Source organism: Trachemys scripta, chromosome 4, assembly GCF_013100865.1.
Source record: "Trachemys scripta elegans isolate TJP31775 chromosome 4, CAS_Tse_1.0, whole genome shotgun sequence".
Classification (NCBI taxonomy): Eukaryota; Metazoa; Chordata; order Testudines; family Emydidae; genus Trachemys; species Trachemys scripta.
In genome coordinates, this window is record NC_048301.1 from 128,203,484 (window position 1) to 128,223,455 (window position 19,972).

A 19,972-nucleotide genomic window follows, 5' to 3' on the forward strand; every position below is an offset into this window, starting at 1 on the left:
GACAGGCAGGGGCGAACCCAGAGCTATAATTAGGCTTTGGGTGTTTTAAGAGCCGGAGTCTTGATTTCCAAGGCCATTTGAAAGTCAATGGGACTTAGGTTCCTAAATCACTTAAGCACCTTTGAAATCTACCCAGGAGATTTGCCCTGATTACCACCAGCTCCACTGGTGCCAAACCACAGATAGGCAAAGCTGCTGTTTGCACTGATGGAGCTTGAGACCGGGGAAGTGGCACTGGTGCCAGTCCCGGTGTGTAGCAGCTTTGCCTGTCTCCGCTAGGGTCCAGGCCCAGATCCTCAAAGGTATCTAGGCTCCTAACTTCCAGCGATGGGCCCAGGTTCTTATCTGGTGTAAATGGGTGTAACAACATTGAAATCAGTGGAGCTGTGCCAGCTTACTCCAGCTGAAAGATCTGTCTTCTTGCATGCACCACTGCAACTATGCCAATAGCTGAGTCTGGCTGACTAGGTTCTTGCCTTCCTCCGTGTAAACACAGAGCATCAAGGGTCAGATATGGATTCCGTTAAGGGAGCACATGGAGCATAATTGTCCATCTAGCCACTCGCTCTAGGGATGGGGACTTGGAATTATTCTGCGCAGGTCCCCTTGCTGTCAGTTTTTGTGCTGCCTCAAAATAGGAGATGCTCTGGGTCTGGAGGCAGCATGCCCTAGTAGATTGGGTACTAGGCTGGAAATCAGGAGAGGTGTGTTCTAGCCCCATTTGACCACTGATTTGCTAGGTGATCTTGGATTAATCTGTGCCTCAGTTTCTCTTCCAGCCCGTTTGTCTGTTTACGACATACGCTTTTTGGGGCTGTGATGGTGTCTGACTGTGTGCATGTACGGCGCCTAGTACAATGGGGCCCTGACCTTGGTTGAGGCCTCTAGCTTCTGCTGTAATACAACCTGATGCTCTCGGGTCTGCATAGAAAGGTCCTAGGGAGGTTGACTAATCACTATGATGTGGGGGGCGCACCAAGAGCCCTGAGGCAGCCACCAGAGAGAGACACGTCCTCCACCTCTATCAAACGTTGGCATGCAGTGTGTTCTCTCTGCTCCTCTCAAGGACGGTCACCCTGATGTCTCAGTCCTCTACAGTCGCACTGTTCCTCCACTGAGCAAAAAGTCCTTTGTGGATGTAGAACCCAATAACCCCTACCTCCCCGCTCAGAAAACCGACTCAAACCCAGCTCTGACCCCTGTGACAATCATGGCATGAGAGATGCCATTTGCTCACCTCCAGCTCTTGCATAACTGCAGTTGTCCGTAATGGTCATAACATTATCCAGCCGTAGTATTAGGCTATCTGCTTTCCTGCAGAGGGGAGTTCCGGTGGTTGGCTGCATGCTGTGTAAGCATCTGGGTACATAGATAGGTGAAGAAATATGTCCTTAGCATTACATTTTGTAACTCTACTGGCCATATATTTCATAGAATGGTCCCTTTGTTCTCTTGTGATGAGACTGCATAAAAATAGCAGCAGCAGGACATTCACAGAATAATAATCCCAAATCCCCAGCACAGCAGACAGGGGTTAGGCGTTTCACTCAATTACACTTCATGTGGTTCCCGCAAAGAGAGACAACCTGGAATTTGCTCTTTTCCAACAAATTTCTTCGGCGGGTTAGCCCATTAGGTTCCTTGAGCCCAAATGTCTCGGTCATTCAAGTAGCTAATGTTCTGGAAGGGAAACTTTATTGGTCTTCATTAATGAATTTCAAAGCACCGTTCTAGTAGTTAGTACAAAAAACAAAGATTTGGTTTCACAGGGACATTGTGCAAGATGAAAATGTTGCATTTAAAATAATGCCTCTTCCTGTTGTAACAACAACGGCTGAATTTGATGACCAGAAGTAATTAACATTGTAAAAAATCGAACGTGCGCTTTGCCATTATTGCAGTGTGTATGTGGTTTTATTTTGCAAAGCTTCATTCAGCTTGGACAGTGCAAATAGATTTGCCATTTTCATTTCATGGGGCCAATCCCACTGTCCATACCTCTGTTTACTCTGCCAGGGAACTATTCATGAAGCAAGGTGCTGTTGAGCATGAGTAAGGATGGCCGAATCTGTTCCAAATTTCAGAAGAGCCCGGCACACAGGTGATGGGCTCTTTTGAAAATCTGTCCAGCAGATCTGCCACGGTGGGAGCCTGAGGGCTTTTGAAAATCTGATGGTGAATTGCAGGTAACATTTTCAAGTATGTCTACCTAATTGAGGAAGTTAAATCCCATTGATTTCAATAGGAGTTAGCATCTAAATACCTTTGAGGATCTGACTTCAAAGTCACGTTTGAAAATGGGGCATTTTAGGCATTTTTGAGAATTATTCTCTGCTGAGCACTTCTAAATCTGGCCCCATGTTTCTAGTTAGTCACTTCTTGTCCCCCCCTCTAGCCCAGCGCTGCTGTGTATGGGTTGCAAACACTGCCCTGGCATCATTAAATCATCCCCAGAACTCTATTCCCCTTGAATTATAATTGTCTTTAAAGGGAAAAACCATTTCTACTAACGTTGGGGTTTGTAAAACTTTTTATTTAACCACTCCCTGTGCCTAGCGTTAAGCACACGAGGAGCCCCGTGGAACTCGGCACATGCATACGTTCTTTGCTGGATGGGGACCAGAACAGCCTGCTCCTTTGGGAAGCCAGAACCTCTTCCAGTCACAAACAAACTCCACTTTCCCAGTGCCTGGGAGTGACAGGTGGCCTCCTACAGGGATTTAACTAGCTCATATGTGCTCCCCTGAAACCTGCCAGCAAACTGCTGTGCCTCAATCTCATCTCAAGTCCCATCTCCAAACATTCCTGAGCAGCCGCTCTGGCTTTTACCTGTGTTACTGCCTGACATGTTGTTTTAATAGAGAAAGCGTCTCCTGATAGAACAGACCAGTTCCCCTTTCCTGTCTGCCACGCTTCAACCAAGAATTCTGATGTTATTAATGAGCAGATTCTTTGAAGGCGAGAGGGTTATCTAGGGGGTAGAGTGGGGGACTGGGAACCTGGACTCCTGGGTTCTTTTTCCTGCTCTGCCATCGACACACCAGAAGACCTGGGATTAGTTACTATAACCAGGATGATAATGCCAATGCACCCCTCAGGATGTGGGGAAGGCTAACGAATGCTGTCAAATGGTTTGAAATCCTCCGAAGAAAGGCACGATAGAAATGCAAAGCATTAGGAAGGCTGTGCTCAAGTGGGATGCTGCCAAGTAGATTTATGCCCCACATTTGACCTGCCTTAAAATTTCTACAAGAGTATTTTAATTTAAGCTAGTAGCAGTTGTCCTCCAGAACCTGAGCATCTATTAAAAAAGAAAACCCACGATTCTGTTGCTGAGACATTAAAGACAACCAGTGGCAACAGCTGTTCAGTGTTTATGTAGGACCTACTCTAAAGTTTTGCAGTCTCCTGGTCCCTTTGTTGTCCGCTCAGCAGTAGGTCACTTAGCGGGCCCTGTATGGTCGACATGTGTGATGTTGGTGCACAAACAGATGTGTGTGTCTCTCCCACCATTCCCCGGCTTTCTTGGGAAACCCTCAGGCAAAGAATCAGTGCTTTCCAGATGGAAAAAGCCAAACTCCGTATTTCCCTCCAAAGGGAGGTTAAAACTAATACAGGGAGAAAAGATCCTGCAAGTTCTGAATGAGTGTGTGTGCGTGTGTGTGTGTGTGTGTGTGTGTGTGTGTGTGTGTGTGTGTGTGATGGTGTCGCTATTAATGACTGGTTGCTCTACCGGTGAATCAGAAGATTTGCTCTCTCCTCCCTAGGCACAGGTAAGCATCCTCTTCGCTTGTAGAAAGCCCTGCCCTGGGTTTTGTTGCTCTGCCATTACATTCAGACCACCGCTGAGCCGTGTGACAAGACTTTCAAAAAGGGATGCCCAAGAAAGAGGCTGGATTTGCAGAGGTCATTCAGCTCTTTCTGGAAATTTGGCCTGTTTGGGTATGTCTAACTGCAGCTGGGGGACCAAGCTGCCGAGTCCGTGTAGTGAAACTCACTAAAGATAGCAGTGTAGATATTTCCACTTGGGATCTCGAACCCACCCAGCACGAAGTCACCTCAGCAGCGTGTTTGCACCTCACTCCTAGATTGGGCATCCTTTAAAAGCATTTATTGCTAACCTCTCTCTTTGCTTCCCCATGCAGAGACCTGCGCCGTGAACAATGGGGGCTGTGACAGCAAGTGCCATGACGCAGCCACGGGTGTGCACTGCAGCTGCCCAATGGGCTTCATGCTGCAGCCAGACAGGAAAACTTGCAAAGGTAAGGGACCAGCGAGCGAGGGCCTGGCAGCTTTGAGCCCAGATTATATGGGGGAGTGTGGAACCAACAGCTCTCCTGTTAGGTGATTATTCTCTGCTGGGAGCAACTTTTACTCCTGGGGGAATTCTGCGCATGTGCAGAATTTATGACTCCCACAGATTTCTTTGCTTCCTCGCAGAAAAATGACTCTCTGACGGGGAAGCAAAGGGAAGTCACAAGAGCGGTCATGTGACCCTCCCCAGCAGTATGTTTCAGGTGCCCAGGACAGCCGGCAGAGAGGTAAATCACTGTGGGGCAGGGGGCAGAACTGGGGAAGACCGGGCTGGTGGCTCCTACCCTGCGCCAGGCTCAGCTGCTAGTCCTCTTCCCCCAACACTCCCTGCACCCATCACTGCTCAGCTGCAACCCCCTTGCATCCAGATCCCCTCATACCCAGAGCCTCCTGCCGTGCATGGAGAAACGTTTCAGTGGCCATGGAACAGATGAGACAGCCGCATATGTCTCCCTGGGGAGCTCTGGTTCCTGCTGTTAGCAATAAGAGGCTATCTTCCTCTCCCCTCCCCACCCCCACCCCATCCCTCTCTCTCCCGCATCAACCCTACTGAAGTCTGCTCTGCAATGGTTCAGTAAGGATTAAACCCCATGCGGAAGAGCATTGCTGTCCCATAAGAGAGCCTGGGGCTGTCCCTACCACCATCTCGCCGGTGTCTCTGGAGGCTTCGTGGGCCAGGCAGGGCGCTGGTTTTTAAGAGCAGAATTCTTGGTGGAGGAGGACCCCTGTACTAAGTCTTCCTCGTACGTGGGGATGGTGACCTGTGGGTGCTGCGTGCTAGATCCCGTGTTTGAGGTAGATCTATACTGAGGTCCTATGGTGATGGGTGTTACACCGGAGATCTGTACCTAGATACTATGGTGATGGGCACTGTGGTGTGTGCATGGGTTGACAGGCTGGGGCTTGAGTATCTCAGGAGACTCCAAAGAGTTTGGGCAAGATATACAAAGGGATTTAGGTGCCTAACAATGCAGATGGGCGTTGAGTGGGATTTACAAAAGTGCCTAAGTGCATTAGACACCAAAGTCCCATCAACTTTCCTGGGAGTTAAGCACCTAACCTCCTTAGGCACCTTGTGGACAAAAGCACCTACCTGCATCATCCGGCGCCTAAGCACCTGGCCCCTTTGGCAACCTAAAGTACTCTCCTCTCCTCCCTTGCCCTCCGACAGGCCAATGCGGTTAGACCTGAGGGCGAGGGCTGACTCCCAGCCAGCACAGAGGCCTCTACCCAGACTGTACATCAGACTGTGGAAGATGAAATGCTCTTTGTTAGTTTCTAAGGTGCGACAAAGACTCCTGTTCTTTTTGTGGATACAGACTAACACGGCTGCTACTCTGAACCCTGTCATTGGGAAACCAGTTCACCTACAAAGGGAGGGAGCTGCATTTCCCAGCTGAACTGTCCCCACTCCCCAAGCTTACCTGGGAAGGTGCACCGTACCTGGGATCGCTGGCGAGGTGCACTGCACCCTGTCCCCTGGGGCGCCTTTTGGAACTTTTGTCATTCAGAGGCATTAAAATCCCACTTCCCAGCCCCCACCCCGGCTCTGCCTGGGAACAGCAGCCCTGTTGTTCCGATTCCTTGTGAGCCGGGGATTGTAGCTGCCTTGTGTCAGCACCATTCCCTGTGAAATCCAGAGGCAGGGGAAGGTTCAGTCTGGCGGCAGTCATGCAGCCTGGCAGCACAAACACTGTGGTGGGCTAGCAGTTAGAGCAGGGTTCTCAGTGCCAGGACTTCTGCATGCCAACCCCAGTGGCTCACTCCTTCACCTGCAGCAACTCCGTGAACCTCTCTGCCTCGGCTCCCTCCCCTGTGAAATGGGGTTGAAACATCCAAGGGGGGACTGTGGGGAAGGCTGATTTTGTGATGAAACCAAAAGACTGGGGAATCTGGATTCCGCTCCTAGCTCTGTTACAGACTTCCTGGGCAAGTCACACACTGTCTCCCTGTTTGATGGCTCATCTTTAAAGTGGGATAACACAGCCCTATGTCAGGGTGTTGAGAGGCTAACTTCACTCTTTGCAACGATGAATCATATTCTTGACGGTGGTCATGGCTGATTCATAATGTGTGGGTGCCAAGGAAATTGACCCATTATCTCAAAGTCAGAGTGGACGTAATGTTTGTGCAGTGTTTTGAGGTTCCTGGATGGCAGATCTAGAGGTATGTATGCTATTCGTGTGGTATTACTGAGTAATAACCCATGCACGCCCTTAGCTGCGGATGGCTGCGTTGCATGGGCTGTCTGGATCTGTTTTCAGCTGTGTTCATTGTTTCCTAACACAACTTTCACCCGTGAAATTTGCACTTGCAAAATGAATTGTAGGAGCAAATAGAAGTTTCCATGCTTGCTGGGGCTGTACTTAAACAGAAATGCTGGCCGAACAGCCATCAATCCATCGTGTTTTAAATTAGCAGTAAATTCACTACATTATTTTAAAGAAAAGGAGGAACATTTGGAGGAATTAGGGGTATCACCAACACATGTGCATAGTGGATGTGAGTGAAAGAGACAGATCTGGTCACACACACACACACACACACACACACACACACACGCACGCACGCTTGGGGTTCCAGATACAACCGCACTGCATGCCATCCCTCGGCCAGCCCCCAGGAGAGAAGGTGAAGCTCCAGAAATGGAACGTGCCTGCGTTCTGTCTTTTGGCAGCTTGGGGTCCTTGACTGTAGTTGAAAGGAAAGCACCATCCTGCTGAAAGCTGTCTACCTGCCTGACCGATTCCAGACCCCTCTGGGCTTCATTATTATTGTTCAGAGCACACCACCTTTCCTATTCTGCAGTTCCAGGAAAGCATAATAACCCAGAGCCATATCCCCTGTGTCTGGGATTTTATTACAGTTGTGAGCTGTTTTATGGCTAGTTCACTCACCATAATAAAAGAAAAGCCACAACCCCAGAGAGCCGCAGCTGTCGTCCTGGAGCTGAAGGCAACACAGAAATGGGGGAGGGATGCAAATGGAGCTTTGGGCAAGGTCTGCCCTGAGCTCTTACCTGGGATTTGTCAGCCCAGGCTCGTTCTGTTTTACAGGTCATTTCCTAGCAGTAAATTTGCTGGCGAGTACAAAACCAAACCCAACCGCTTAGCAGGTTATAGAAGCTCTGTGGGGATGGGGGGGGGTGGGGGGGGGGGTATTTATTTTTTAGTGTCGCTTGTTGCCTAAAAGTCGGGAGGTTTTAGAAACCTGCGTGCTTATTTTGTCTAACTCCTGTTCTTCTGAGGGTGATTTTTCTCCTTCTTGTTTTCTGCCAGTCTCTCTATTGCTAACGCACACGTTCCCCAAGAGCCCTCAGCCCCACTTGTCAGTAGCGACTGCGCAGTATCTTTGTATCTGTGTCAGAACGGATGCTTTCCACCAAGGACATCCAAGCATTTTGCAGATATTCATTCATCCTCCTTCCGCCCCTGTGAGCTGGGTGCGTAGTCTAATCCCATTGGACAGATGGGGAAACTGAGATGCAGCGATTCACCCAAGGATGCAGAGCTGGGAATAAAGCCCAGGTGTCTTGATTCCCTCCTGGCCTCTGACTGTATTGTATCATTCTGTCCCATCACAGGTAGCTGTACTCATCAAAGGCCCCAGTCCTTCTCCCGTTAAAATCAATAGCAAAACTCCCCTGGATTTTAATATCCATCTAGCTGAGGCACTTAGATGGCAGCTCTCATAACTATACTATCAGAGTATCTCACAATCTGTGCCACATTGAGCCAGCCAATACCCCGCCTGAGAAGCCAGCGCTGTTCTCCCTAGCGTTCTGATGGGGAACCGAGGCACCGAGAGACAAGGGATATCACACAGGGCGTCGGAGCACAGACTTGAACTCGGGTCTCCTGATTGCAGGGCTAGTGCCCTAACCACCGGGCAGTCCTTTCTTTTCTTGGGCAGCTGGTTCCTTCGCCTCTAACCGCACCCCCCTTGCTTGTGTCGCCGGATCCAGTCGGTCTGTGTAATGGGATGTTTTGTGTCTCCCCGCCACAGATATTGACGAGTGCCGGCTGAACAATGGCGGCTGCGACCACATCTGCAGGAACACGGTGGGCAGCTTCGAGTGCAGCTGTAAGAAAGGCTACAAGCTGCTGATCAACGAAAGGACCTGCCAAGGTGAGCGCCGCGCAGGCCCTGTAGCGCAACTGGGTTCCACGTCCCGTGGAGGGGCTCCAGGGCTGATAGCTGGTCCCAGTCCCCTGGGAGCGACACAGTGTCGAATGGAGTTGTGGAGGGGTGCTGTGCGCCTCCCAGTGAGGAATTAGCCACAGGGGCACTTCTGATGGCTAACGCATACTGTGCTCACAGCGTCACCCCCCGAGCACTCTTGGCTTTTCAGGTACAAAGGACTTTGTCTTAGCATCAAAAACATCCCATGTCTCCAAAGCAGAGGTGGCCAGGGTTGTTCAGCCGCTCAGTATTGTTCTCAGTGGGAACGCGTGGGGGGGTCCCTATTGTTCTCAGTGCGTGTATTGTTCTCAGTGCGTGTGTGTGCGTGGGGGAGGGGGTTCTCCATTGTTCTCAGTGCATGTGTGGGCATAGGGGACGGGGTTTCCCATTGTTCTCAGTGCGTGTGTGGGCCTGGGGCAGGGGGTTCTCCATTGTTCTCAGTGTGGGTATGAGCACGTCGGGGAGGGGGTTCTCCATTGTTCTCAGCATGGGTGTGCATGGCGGGGTTCTCCATTATTCTTAGTGGGAGCAGCCAGAGGCTGGGCACTTTTGAAAATCTGGCCCCAATTGTGGGTTCTGAGTACTTAAAAATCTGGCCCCAGGCCCTCAAAGTTCAGCTCCTGGACTTCTCCCAGGCCTGAGGCCATGAGAGAGACTCAGGGGCCCAGCAGTGAAAGCAGGTTCCTGATCCAAACATCTTCACACTTCAGAGGTGTTTGGATTTTGGGCTCTAGTCTGGGCTCGTCTCTTGAGTCTGCGAAACTGGGCTGAAATTCCAGGCGTGGCTCTGTCCACAGTCAGCGGGTTACTCGGATCGTCAAGCCACCAAGGGGATGGCTGCAGGAATCGTTGGGTGAGGTTCTTTGGCTGGTGCTACGTGGGGAGTCAGACGAGATGATCGTAATGATCTCTTCTGGCCTATGAATCAACTAACAACCTCACCGGGCGTGCCAGATAACATCTCAGAGACCACAGCTTACAACCAACACACGAAAGCTGCAGGCGTTCAGTGTTATCACACCTTAGCATGTCTTTCTGCGGAATGTGTGTATCTATGTAACAGCTAGATGCATGGCCGCACGCACACGCATGCTAAACTCAGGGGATCTGACGACATTGGGCACGGGATGCCCTCTGAACCTAAGGGAATGCGTGCAGCCTCATTTGTGCGTTAATACACTCAGACACGTCACTGTTTTTACAGACCACAGCAGTTGTTTATTGCACAAGACTTTTGCAGGGGATCCAGGGGATGGGTTGACATCTCATTGGCTACGACACACACATGTGCACATTCACACGTGTGCATACACACGTGGACACACACACGCCAGCCATTTTCTTTTTCCGAGATCTGTTCTCTTCAGAGCCAGCCAGGACTCTCAAGAACCTTAATGGGAATAAACAGCCTGGCCCATCCCCTCCAGCCCTCTTCCCTGGGAATTGCCCTTCGCCAAGTGGCCCAGCTGGTTGGAATGAACAGGGGTGGGGTTATGGCATGCACTGTCTGGGATTGTGCTGTGGTTTGTAATCAACCACATTTGTTTTCACCGTGGACCATAGAGGTAAGGCAGGGACTGACTGGGTGGGCACGGAGGGGTCAAACCCTCAGTCCCTAACAGAACTCTTCTATCCTACCACTGCTTTCAGCTTCCTCCATGCTCATGCAACTTGATCTGCCTGGAGCAGAGAAGGGAGGCAGTGTGTTGACTACTGGTTAGAGTAGGGGACGGAGAGCCAGGACTCCTGGGTTCTCTGTTTCCAGCTCTGCCATGGGCTCACCTCTCTCTAACTCAGTAGACCCATCTGTAAAATGGAATAACCTTTACCTCTCTCCCTGGGTGGGAGAGAGTCATGCTTTGTGATGTTCTTATGAAAGGCCCTATGGGCATGCAAAATATTATCCGTCTGAGGCCACCCAACTCATCTCACTTGTGAACGAGACCAGCCTTGAGCTGAAGTATGCAGGGGGGCCGGTATATGCACCTCCCCTCCCCGCCAATGCCAAGGTTCCCAGGCCTTCCCTGAATCAGCACTTGGGCCCTTCATCGCTGAGTGAGTGTCTGAAGCCGTGAGTCGCTGGGGTGTGACAGAGTACAGGTGTTACCTGCTGAATGCACGGGGCCAGGCCCTGGGGAGGTTGGCAGTGCGGGATTGGTGTGCCTTTGGCTGGCACCTCTTTCATCTCCATCCAGGTTCTGCATTCTTGGAAGTTTGATCTGATCGTGGCAATTAAGTTAACAAAGCCAATGAAATAAAAATAAACCTGGCCGGCCCCGCAGACTGTGCCGCCCTCCCACAGTGAAGCCCCCCGCAGGGCAGAGTGGGTGACGCTGGCACTTTCCTTGGAGGGGGCTCTGCCAGGGGATCGCAGCTTTGGTTTCCATTTGGGGCAGAGGAGGGAGAGGGTGTGCCGGATCAGAACATGTCCCTGGACCCATGGCATTGGGGAGCTTGCAGCTGTTTCCCCCCCACCCCACGGGGGACTTCCCATTCCAGGCTGGCACCTTGGGATTTAACCCTTTGGCTGTGGCTACACTCAAAACTTCAAAGCACTGCCGCGGGAGCGCTCCTGCAGCAGCGCTTTGAAGTGTGAGTGTGGTTGCGGCGCCAGCATTGGGAGAGAGCTTTCCCAGCGCTGCAGGTACTCCACCTCCCCGAGGGGATTAGCTTACAGCGCTGGAAGCGCGGCTCCCAGCGCTGGGGCACTGTTTACACTGGTGCTTTACAGCGCTGTAACTTGCTGCGCTCAGGGGGGTGTTTTTTCACACCCCTGAGCGAGAAAGTTGCAGCGCTGTAAAGCGCCAGTGTAGCCAAGCCCTTTGTCTTGCAAAGCATCTCTGCAGCAGGGTAAAGGCTGGGCTTGGGGGCGCGGAGAGGCATAATCCACCCACTGTGGAGCTCTGTCGCCCTCTAGTGCTGGCTGGGCCGCAGGTGGAGTTTGATGACCCTGGTACATCCTTTGCTAACACATACAGGTCTTTTAGCTCCAGCCATAGAGGCTCCTGCTGAGAGGTCCCAGGTTCATTGCGAATAACCCGCCCAGGGGCACACCGTTGCATAGGTCTAGGGAGGCTCAGCAAGGCAGTGGGGCTGGGAAGGGGGGGTGTTCTGGGGAGCCCCCACCCCCCTGTCCTATGCAGGGTAAAGGAGCAGGTGTTGGTATAGACTCCGTTCCTGGCTGGCTGCTTCTCTGCAGGACTTTGGACTTGGACAACCTCTCTGGCACAGTGGGAGAGAGCTGTGAACGGCAGGAGTATTCAGTTCAGTCTTTCTGGGTGACGCTGGAGGTGGGTGGGGAAGGAATCGAACCCTTGAGAAGCCAGCCAAGCCCCGGGGCTCGAGACCCCTGTGGAGCCCACCCCCTGGCTGGGCCGGGCCTCGCCTCACGCTCTCTGCCTTTCCCTCTTCCTCCCAGATATTGACGAGTGCTCCTTCGACAGGACCTGTGACCACGTCTGTGTCAACACCCCGGGGAGCTTCCAGTGCCTGTGTCACAAGGGCTACATGCTGTACGGGCTCACCCACTGTGGAGGTATGAGAGTTACTGTCCCGTTTGCCAGCTTCCTGGCAGTGGGATCTCTCTGGCAGGGGAATCGTCTCCCCATGGAAGGGCTGGGAGTCCCATCACTTGGGCTACCTAGGACTAGACTGGACCAGGCCCTGGAGAAGGATTGTATGGAACAGTCTTGCCTTGTTTCCTGGGGTGAGGAGAGGGGCTGGGCTATATGGAGCCCAGTAGGGTTTTTCCAGCTTTAACATGTACGATTCGGTATACTGCATGGCTAGGCTGTGGAACTCATTGCCACAAGTTATCATTGAGGCCAAGAACTGAGGATTCAGAGAAGGATATAGATAAGGGTTAAAACGAACAAGTGGTCTAAAGCTTCCTGCGTCAGCGAGAAGCCAGTCTCGGACTACTGGGAGACAGGAAGAAACTATCCCAGGCAGGTTTTCTTGGAACTGCTCACATCAGTGTTTCTTGCACTGTCTCTGGAGCATCTGATACTTACTGCTGTCAGAGACGAGATCCTGTACTACAGGGATTGACACAGTCTGGCCATCTCTGTGCTCCTACCAGGGATACATTTCCTGCTACCCAGCAGGAGACAGGAACCATGTGCGTGTGTTGGGGGTTATGCGGCTAGCATACAGGTGTTCAGAAAGGGCTGGATGAGCCATGAAAGGGACTGCCGCCCAGGTGTCCCTTGAGGAGGAGTGGATGGCAGAGAGATCTTTGGGACGCAGGCGGTGGGATCACGGTTGTGGGGAAGTCCCATACTGCGCTCCTCTCCGGAGCAGTTGAGTCCCTAGTATCCCAATCCGCTCTGGGACTTTGATTGCTTCTTTCCTGACTATTCCAATGGCTTAACCTCTTCGGATAGGAAAACAGGGCCCCCGCTGCCACATTTGCCTCCCCCTGTAAGCAGCGAGGTGGATGCCAAGGGGGGAGGGGATTTCTCTCTTTCTGATGATTCCTAAATAATTGGAAATGGAGCTCCATAAGCCGAGTGGGTGCAGGGAGCCAGACAGTTGTGTCTGCAACTTCATACAAAGCGACCGGAGCGATTTGCGACTTGTCCGCTCAGGGGGAAAGAGAAAAAATCCCCAGAGTTCTTGGCACAAAGTTGGTGGGGGGGGACGACTTCAAAAAGGTTTTGAGTTGAGTTTCCCGAATCAGATAACTCCCGAGCGCAAGGGAAGGGGAAGCCTGTGCCTGAGGGAATAGCAGGGAAGATGAAAAGCGCAAAGAGGTTTGTTCAAGCATGTTACGGCAGCAGTGTGGTTTGCAGCGGTAGTTTTCAGTGCGAGTTACGTATATCGAGATACCCTGGATTACCTAGATTAAGGCTGGTGCACCGACACAAAGAAGCCCTCACGCACACAACGAATGCACCCTCCTGCACAACATCCCCACCGTCCTGTGCACACACAACAGATGCTTGCACAGACCAGTGCAAATGCCTCTACCTGGAAACCCGTTTGATTCTGTGATGGCTTGTGATAGCAGGGGACTGCACTCGATGACTCAGGAAGTCCCTTCCCGTCCTGTGTAAACACAATCCAGACTGAGAACGCACCTCCCACGTCCAGCAAACGCAAGTGCCCATGATGGGGCATATTCTCGGACGATGTAAAGTGCTGCAGCTCCAATGGAGTCAATGTAAATGCAGTTCATAGAATCATAGAATATCAGGGCTGGAAGGGACCTCAGGAGGTCGTCTAGTCCAACCCCCTGCTCAAAGCAGGACCAATTCCCAACTAAATCATCCCAGCCAGGGCTTTGTCAAGCCGGACCTTAAAAACCTCTAAGAAAGGAGATTCCACCACCACCCTAGGTAACCCATTCCAGTGCTTCACCACCCTCCTAGTGAAATAGTTTTTCCTAATATCCAACCTAGACCTTCCCCACTGCAACTTGAGACCATTACTCCTTGTTCTGTCATCTGCTACCACTGAGAACAGTCTAGATCCATCCTCTCTGGAACCCCCTTTCAGGTAGCTGAAAGCAGCTGTCAAATTCCCCCTCATTCTTCTCTTCTGCAGACAAAATAATCCCAGTTCAGTTCAGTTAGATGTCATTGGCATGGCAGGCTGGACTAGTGTTGTCAAACTCACATACCTAAATGTTCAGTGAACCCTGTATCCAGGAGTCCCCCTGTTAGACACCTGGTCCCTGCCTGCCCCAGATAAAATCCTGGCCCTGCTGAAGTCAATGGGAGTTTTGCTATTCACTTCAATGAAGGCAGGATTTTACCCACTGAATGCAGCTCTGCTCCATCTTTCTTGCCAGGCTGTCTCTGTTTATACAGCCAGTGAGTCCTTGTTGTGATTTCATGCCCACTTGCATGCAGACACAAACACACAAGCGGGTCAACACAGACAGGCAGCCACACTTGTCCATGAGCGCTCGCTCACAGCATGTGCTAAACGCGCTGGACAGGGAAGTGCTGTCCCTCCCATTGGGAGCAGAAGAGTTCCTTGAGGGAGGAGGTTTATAAAACCTCTCGTAAAGCCAGAGGCCGGCTTAAACCGCCTGCTGGCTGTGGTTTGCAGAGAGAGTGAGGCAGGATGTCGGGAAGGGCTCTTGGTTTGTGTCACACCGCTTAGGAGTACACCCGTTACTGGGCTCAGTGTGGTGGTCATGGGGTGAATTTCTCTGTCCAGGTATATAGGAGGGTCAGATAGGGTCGCCAGTCCTCCAGGATTGTCCTGGAGTTTCCAGAATTAAAGATGAATCTTCAACTAAAGATTATGTCATGTGATGAAATCTCCAGGAATTCATCCAAACAAAGTTGGCAACCCTAGGGTCAGACTAGGTGAGTTAATGGTCCCTTCTGGCCTGAGGCTTGATGAATCAATGAATGTGGGGTGGCTGAAATAGATGACAAACTAGGAATCCAGAATCCAGGATGCAAATCGAGCGTTGAGAGCAAAGCTGCTAAATGGAATCTAGTTTTTAAGTCCTGTCTTTCTACGTCTGGCTGGTCCCCCATCCTAGCAGAGTGATTGGTTTTCCCACCGACGGAGAGATTTCACATCGAAAACAAAAAGAAGATTCTGTCGAGCACTTCAGCTGCCCCTGCGAGGCAATCTAGACAGAGGATCTAGTCCCTATGAGCCTAATGTTTGTCACCACCTGGCTGGGCTACTTTATTTCCTGTGTCTGGGAGTAAAGGTGGAGCCACACAGAAATTCCAGCTGGTAGAGAAAGCAGCCGCTCATTAGTGAGAAAAACCACCAAGGACACAGCCTGGGACAAGGGTGGTGCTGGTGATTCTGAGTCAGTCCTGAATTCAGCACTCCAGCAAAGTTGGTGCAAAGGCTGCTGTCACGGAGGAGCTGCCATGGTTTGGGAAAAGAAATAAAACCAAGGCCCCGATCCTTTGGCTCATGACAGACCCCTCCACCGATAGCACTTGTGTCAGGAGTCGGCGCATTAGCCCCCGCATCCTGACCAAATTCAGTTGAGAAATTCCTTCCCACCTTCCTGTGGGTCGGTCAGATACAGTATTTGTCTTCACTTCTTGAGATGCAGCGTTGCTGTGCATTGTAACACAGCTGTCGCTTTCCACCCCAGAGACGGATGCATTTCAGTGGTGGGTGACGTGAGCTCTAATAAGATCGGCCCATTTGGGTGATCGAAAGAGCTGTGAAGAAGGGAAGGCAGAGCAGCTCCCCTGCCATCCACTGCGGAGCTTGTGAAGCAATTGACATGGTGGGATTGGGTCAAAACCAGGTTCACATTGGCAGTGCCTTCGGCCAGGACAGTAATCCTCTCACTGACCTTGACCCCAAGAGAGTGGGGTGGGAGGTGGGAGCAGGGAGCAGAATCCCTTATCCCCATCTCCGGTCTGCCTCTCCCATCTAGCTGTTCAGTCTTAGATTGCTCCATAGCACCCATCATCATGGGTTGTTCACCCCTGAAGTTGCTCCTGGTCACTCACCATCCCCCTCTACTCTCTGCTCACCTTGGATCTCTGCCCAGCCCTGCACTCCCCTTCCCCTTCGCTTTCCCTCTTGCCCAGCTGGGAGGAACTGGGTCTGGCTCTGCTCGCAGACCTGCAAGACCATGGTTGGAGTCCCAGTGAGGTGGGGGGATTGCTCAGCTCTGTATGGAGACCCATTGCTCTAGTTGCTTTCCCCAGCCAGTGGGCGCTCTGTTGGCTTGTGGGAGGAGTGATCAGAGGATGGCTCCTGATGAATGGAAATAGCCGCTGAAATTGCTGGTTGCAGGGAGCTCTTGGGGTGGGGATGAGGATGATTATGGGGCTGTGCTCATGCCCAGCCTCGCTGTCAGCAAGGGGACAAAGATGAGAAGAAGCTTCAGGGAGCTGAGGAGACTTAGGGTCATGAGGAGTTTGAACAGGGAACTTCTCCTACATCCTACCAGAGAAGCCGCTGGCAATTTTTTTCCTCTGACCCTGGCTCCAGGGGGAGGCTCTGAGAAGAGGTTTCGGGCTAGTGGTTAAAGCAGTTGCCTGGGTGCCTGGACACCTGGGTTCTCTCCCTGGCTCTGCCCTGACTTATCATGAGACTTTGAAAAAGTCCCTTTGCCCCTCTGTAGAGTGGGGTTGGGAGACGTAATGGGTTCCTGCTCACACGGGGCTTTGAGACCCTCACAGGCAGTGCTGCTGGATACGTGCCGGGTCTTGTCCTGTTTGTTACCCTGGGACAGCTTCATTTTCTGCCGTCCTCTAAGCCTTTCTCCAGAGTGTCCCTCCCCAGGGTACTGATTAATGATCATCGCGCCCTGGGAGTCAGGGCTAGCTGCTGTCCCGAAGTGCGTGCCCTTACTTTCTCCCTACGGAGAGTGCCTGGGGCAGTGCTGTCCTGAGTCACAGCTGATATGCAGCAGGGTGCTGTGAAGAGGGGACTCACGTCCCTGCACGTGTTGGACTAAATTCTCCTCTTGTTTCACGTGGCCTTCCCCACTGGCACTAATCGGAGCTGTGGGAGCCGGCCCGAGGCATCTCAGGTTGGATACCCAGAATTACAGGCTGCTTTGAAAATGGGGCTTTAAGTGATTTGGTCAGGACTGCGCAGTGAGTCAGTGGCAGAGCCAGGATTAGAACCCAGGAGTCCTGGCTGCCAACCTCTGCCCCACCAGCTGTAACTGCTGGAACACTGCAAGAGCTAGAAATAGAATCCAGGAGCCCTGCCCCCGCTCAGCCTGCCGTAACCTCTAACAGAGCTTGCTTTATGCAGCATGGCAATTCCAGTTCTCAGTAATCGTCTCGCTTTGCTCCCTGCAGACATTGATGAATGCAGCATCAACCGAGGAGGCTGCAAATTCGGCTGCGTAAACGCCCCTGGCAGCTACGAGTGTACCTGTCCAGCCAGCTGCAAACTGCACTGGAACAAAAAGGACTGCATAGGTGGGTAGAGAAAACCCATGCTGCCATCTAGTGGGTGAGCATAGGTCAGCCGGCAAAGCCTGAACAGAGATCTGCATTTTTCTATTCGGTCCTTGCCAGGACGTGGTGGATAGGTTTGATCCAGGTGGATTTTGCTGTGAAGGTGCTTTGTATAGGGAGACGGTGCAGCAGAAAGGGTGCTGCTTATGGGTTGGATTTGGCCACTGGGTGCATGTTGAGCACGCACCCCTGCATATAGTGTCATGCCAGGTTCAGGCTCCATGCCCCAGTCTGCCTTTCGCCCCTCTGCTGAGACTGCTAGCACAGGGGGCCAGATCATGCTGCCTGTGGAGCTGGTTTTCATGGGGTGGTCTCCTGATCTAAATGCCCCCTTCCTCCCCCAAACCCATCTCTCCTGGGCTGCTGGACTCAGAGAAGAGAGAGTTTGGGAAGCCGTAGAGGAAATTCTGGCACTTCACCTAGAAAAGTGCGCATCAGAAAGTGTAGTCCTTCACCTGCCGAACTTCCCCGGGCTATTTCTGACCTGAGTCAAATTTTGTTTGTTCTTTACATAGTGCTCTTCTCCCCAGGGGATCCCAAAGCACTTTGCTGATAGATATACCTATAAAAATCTCTTTACCTGCCTGGACATGCAATGACCTCTGCGGAGGGACACAGCAGCTGTTTTTAACAGCCCACAGCAACACTGTGGTGCCCAGTTGATTCCCTTCCATTACCAGCCAAGAGAAGGGACAGGATAGACTGAGCAAAGCCTCCTCAGAATGAAGGAGTGAGTGAAACCCCAGCAAGTGCCTCTCACTCCTCAAGATGACCTGCTGACTCATGGCCCCCGTTGAGCGTGTGCGTGTAAAGCTGTGCGGGAGAACCCAGAACACCACACGCACCCTTGTCTTGCCAGGATGGCCCTCGGCAGAAGCAGGTGGCTGAGGGAGGAGGATGGATGCTGTGGCAGGAGTGGAGTTGGGAGCAAAGTTAGAGTCCCACTGTTGTATTAATTTGGATAGAATAAATGGGCTTTGAGCTGCCTCTTTCTGGTTACAGGCTTCCAGCAGTGTTGCAAAATAGGCAGTCTTGGCCAGCTAAGCCAGACTCTTCTTAGCCAGAAGGAAAAAGGAGAGAGAGAGAGAGCTAGGTCTACACTACCTGCCTGAATCGGCGGGTAGAAATCGATCTCTCGGGGATCGAATTATTGCATCTTGTCGGGACGCGACAATCGATCCCCGAATCGACGCTCTTACTCCACCAGTGGAGGTGGGAGTAAGCGCCGTCGACGGGGAGCCGCGGAGGTCGATTTTGCCGCCGTCCTCACAGCAGGGTAAGTCAGCTCCAATACGTCGAATTCAGCTACGCTATTCGCGTAGCTGAATTTGTGTATCTTAAATCGACCCCCTTCCTCCCCCCCGTAGTGAAGACCTGCCCAGAGAGAGAGGAAACTGAAGGAAGACAGTGGGGAAGGAGAAGAACACGCCCGGGGGGGAGAGAAAAAGTCTCACATCCCAGGTGGTGGTCAGGATTTAGCCAGTGGAGGTGGTGATGTCATGTGACTCCCTCTCTCTCTGTGACTCCCTCTCTCTCTGGCCTGGTGTAGTCAGGACATCTCTCAGGATCAGAATGATGAAGGCCCAGGGACCCAGGAGATGGTGGGGGTGGCAGCCATGATGGTGAAGCTCACTCCAGTCACCAATTTGTCTCCCAAAGTCTCTTTCTGTAAGGACCCCAGAAGGAGTGATGGGCTGAGTAGCCCATCCCCTCACTGTTTTGCCCATCAATTAGGCCTAATTTCCGACCCACCAATTTTGATTCCTTGATGTTTCAGTTTCACGGTGCTCGGTTTACCAGGGACGATCATAACGCCGTCCTTGAGCGATATCAGGAGGTCTTTTTGTTTCTACTAATTCAGTCTCTCTGTTTCCCCGTTGCAACTTTCCCAATCACTATTGATGCCGATAGATTATTGTGAATGAAGTTTCACTCACTTTTTTCAGTTGCGCCCACAATTGCGCTAAATTTGTAGGCCCAATTATAACTCCCCACCCCCAGTGCCCAGAGCAGCGTCTGCTTGGCTGGTCGGCCCCGAGTTGCCCCTTGCTTGTTGTCACCACTCAGTGCTTGTTGTCCTTCAGAGCTGGTGAAATGCCTGACGGGCCCCATCTCTCACCGGGCCATGCTCACCTGCAACAAGAACGGCAAGAAGGACAGTTGCTCCCTCACCTGCATCTCCAAGGCCCGCTTCCTGCCAGGTACCAACCCGTGGCCGCCACATCTCCCCTGAAACCTACCCGGGGCACTGGCCTTCTCCAACGCCTTCCGTCCCAAAGGGCTTTACAAATATGGATCTCTCCCTGCCCGTTACTTAGGTGGATGCTTAACGGTGCCCCACAGAACACCATATGTAGTTGAAAGCACAGAAGGGGCTTAGGGAAGCAGGATGTCTCTGCACAGGCTAGATTTAGGCCTGGATAATGCTGAAGTCACTACACTGTAGGGTGCACCCCCCTCAGGGGGTGAAGAGGACCTTTCAGGGGGCCATGGCTGAGGCCTGGGCCAGCCCCCACCGGGGCCAGGGAGAGCACGCCACACAGCTCTGCTCCTGGCCC

General features: G+C 52.1%; 1 protein-coding gene across 4 annotated transcripts in view; it reads left to right on the forward strand.

Annotated features, from left to right (window-relative positions):
• The window catches only part of SCUBE3 (signal peptide, CUB domain and EGF like domain containing 3), a 100,844-nt gene that overhangs the window by 65,546 nt on the left and 15,326 nt on the right, over positions 1-19,972 (forward strand). For all 4 annotated transcript variants that reach the window (XM_034767444.1, XM_034767447.1, XM_034767445.1 and 1 more), the window contains 5 exons: positions 4,146-4,262; positions 8,320-8,442; positions 11,915-12,031; positions 17,253-17,375; positions 19,499-19,615. In XM_034767444.1, the coding sequence (XP_034623335.1) occupies positions 4,146-4,262; positions 8,320-8,442; positions 11,915-12,031; positions 17,253-17,375; positions 19,499-19,615 (597 nt within the window). The remainder of the gene's footprint in view (positions 1-4,145; positions 4,263-8,319; positions 8,443-11,914; positions 12,032-17,252; positions 17,376-19,498; positions 19,616-19,972) is intronic.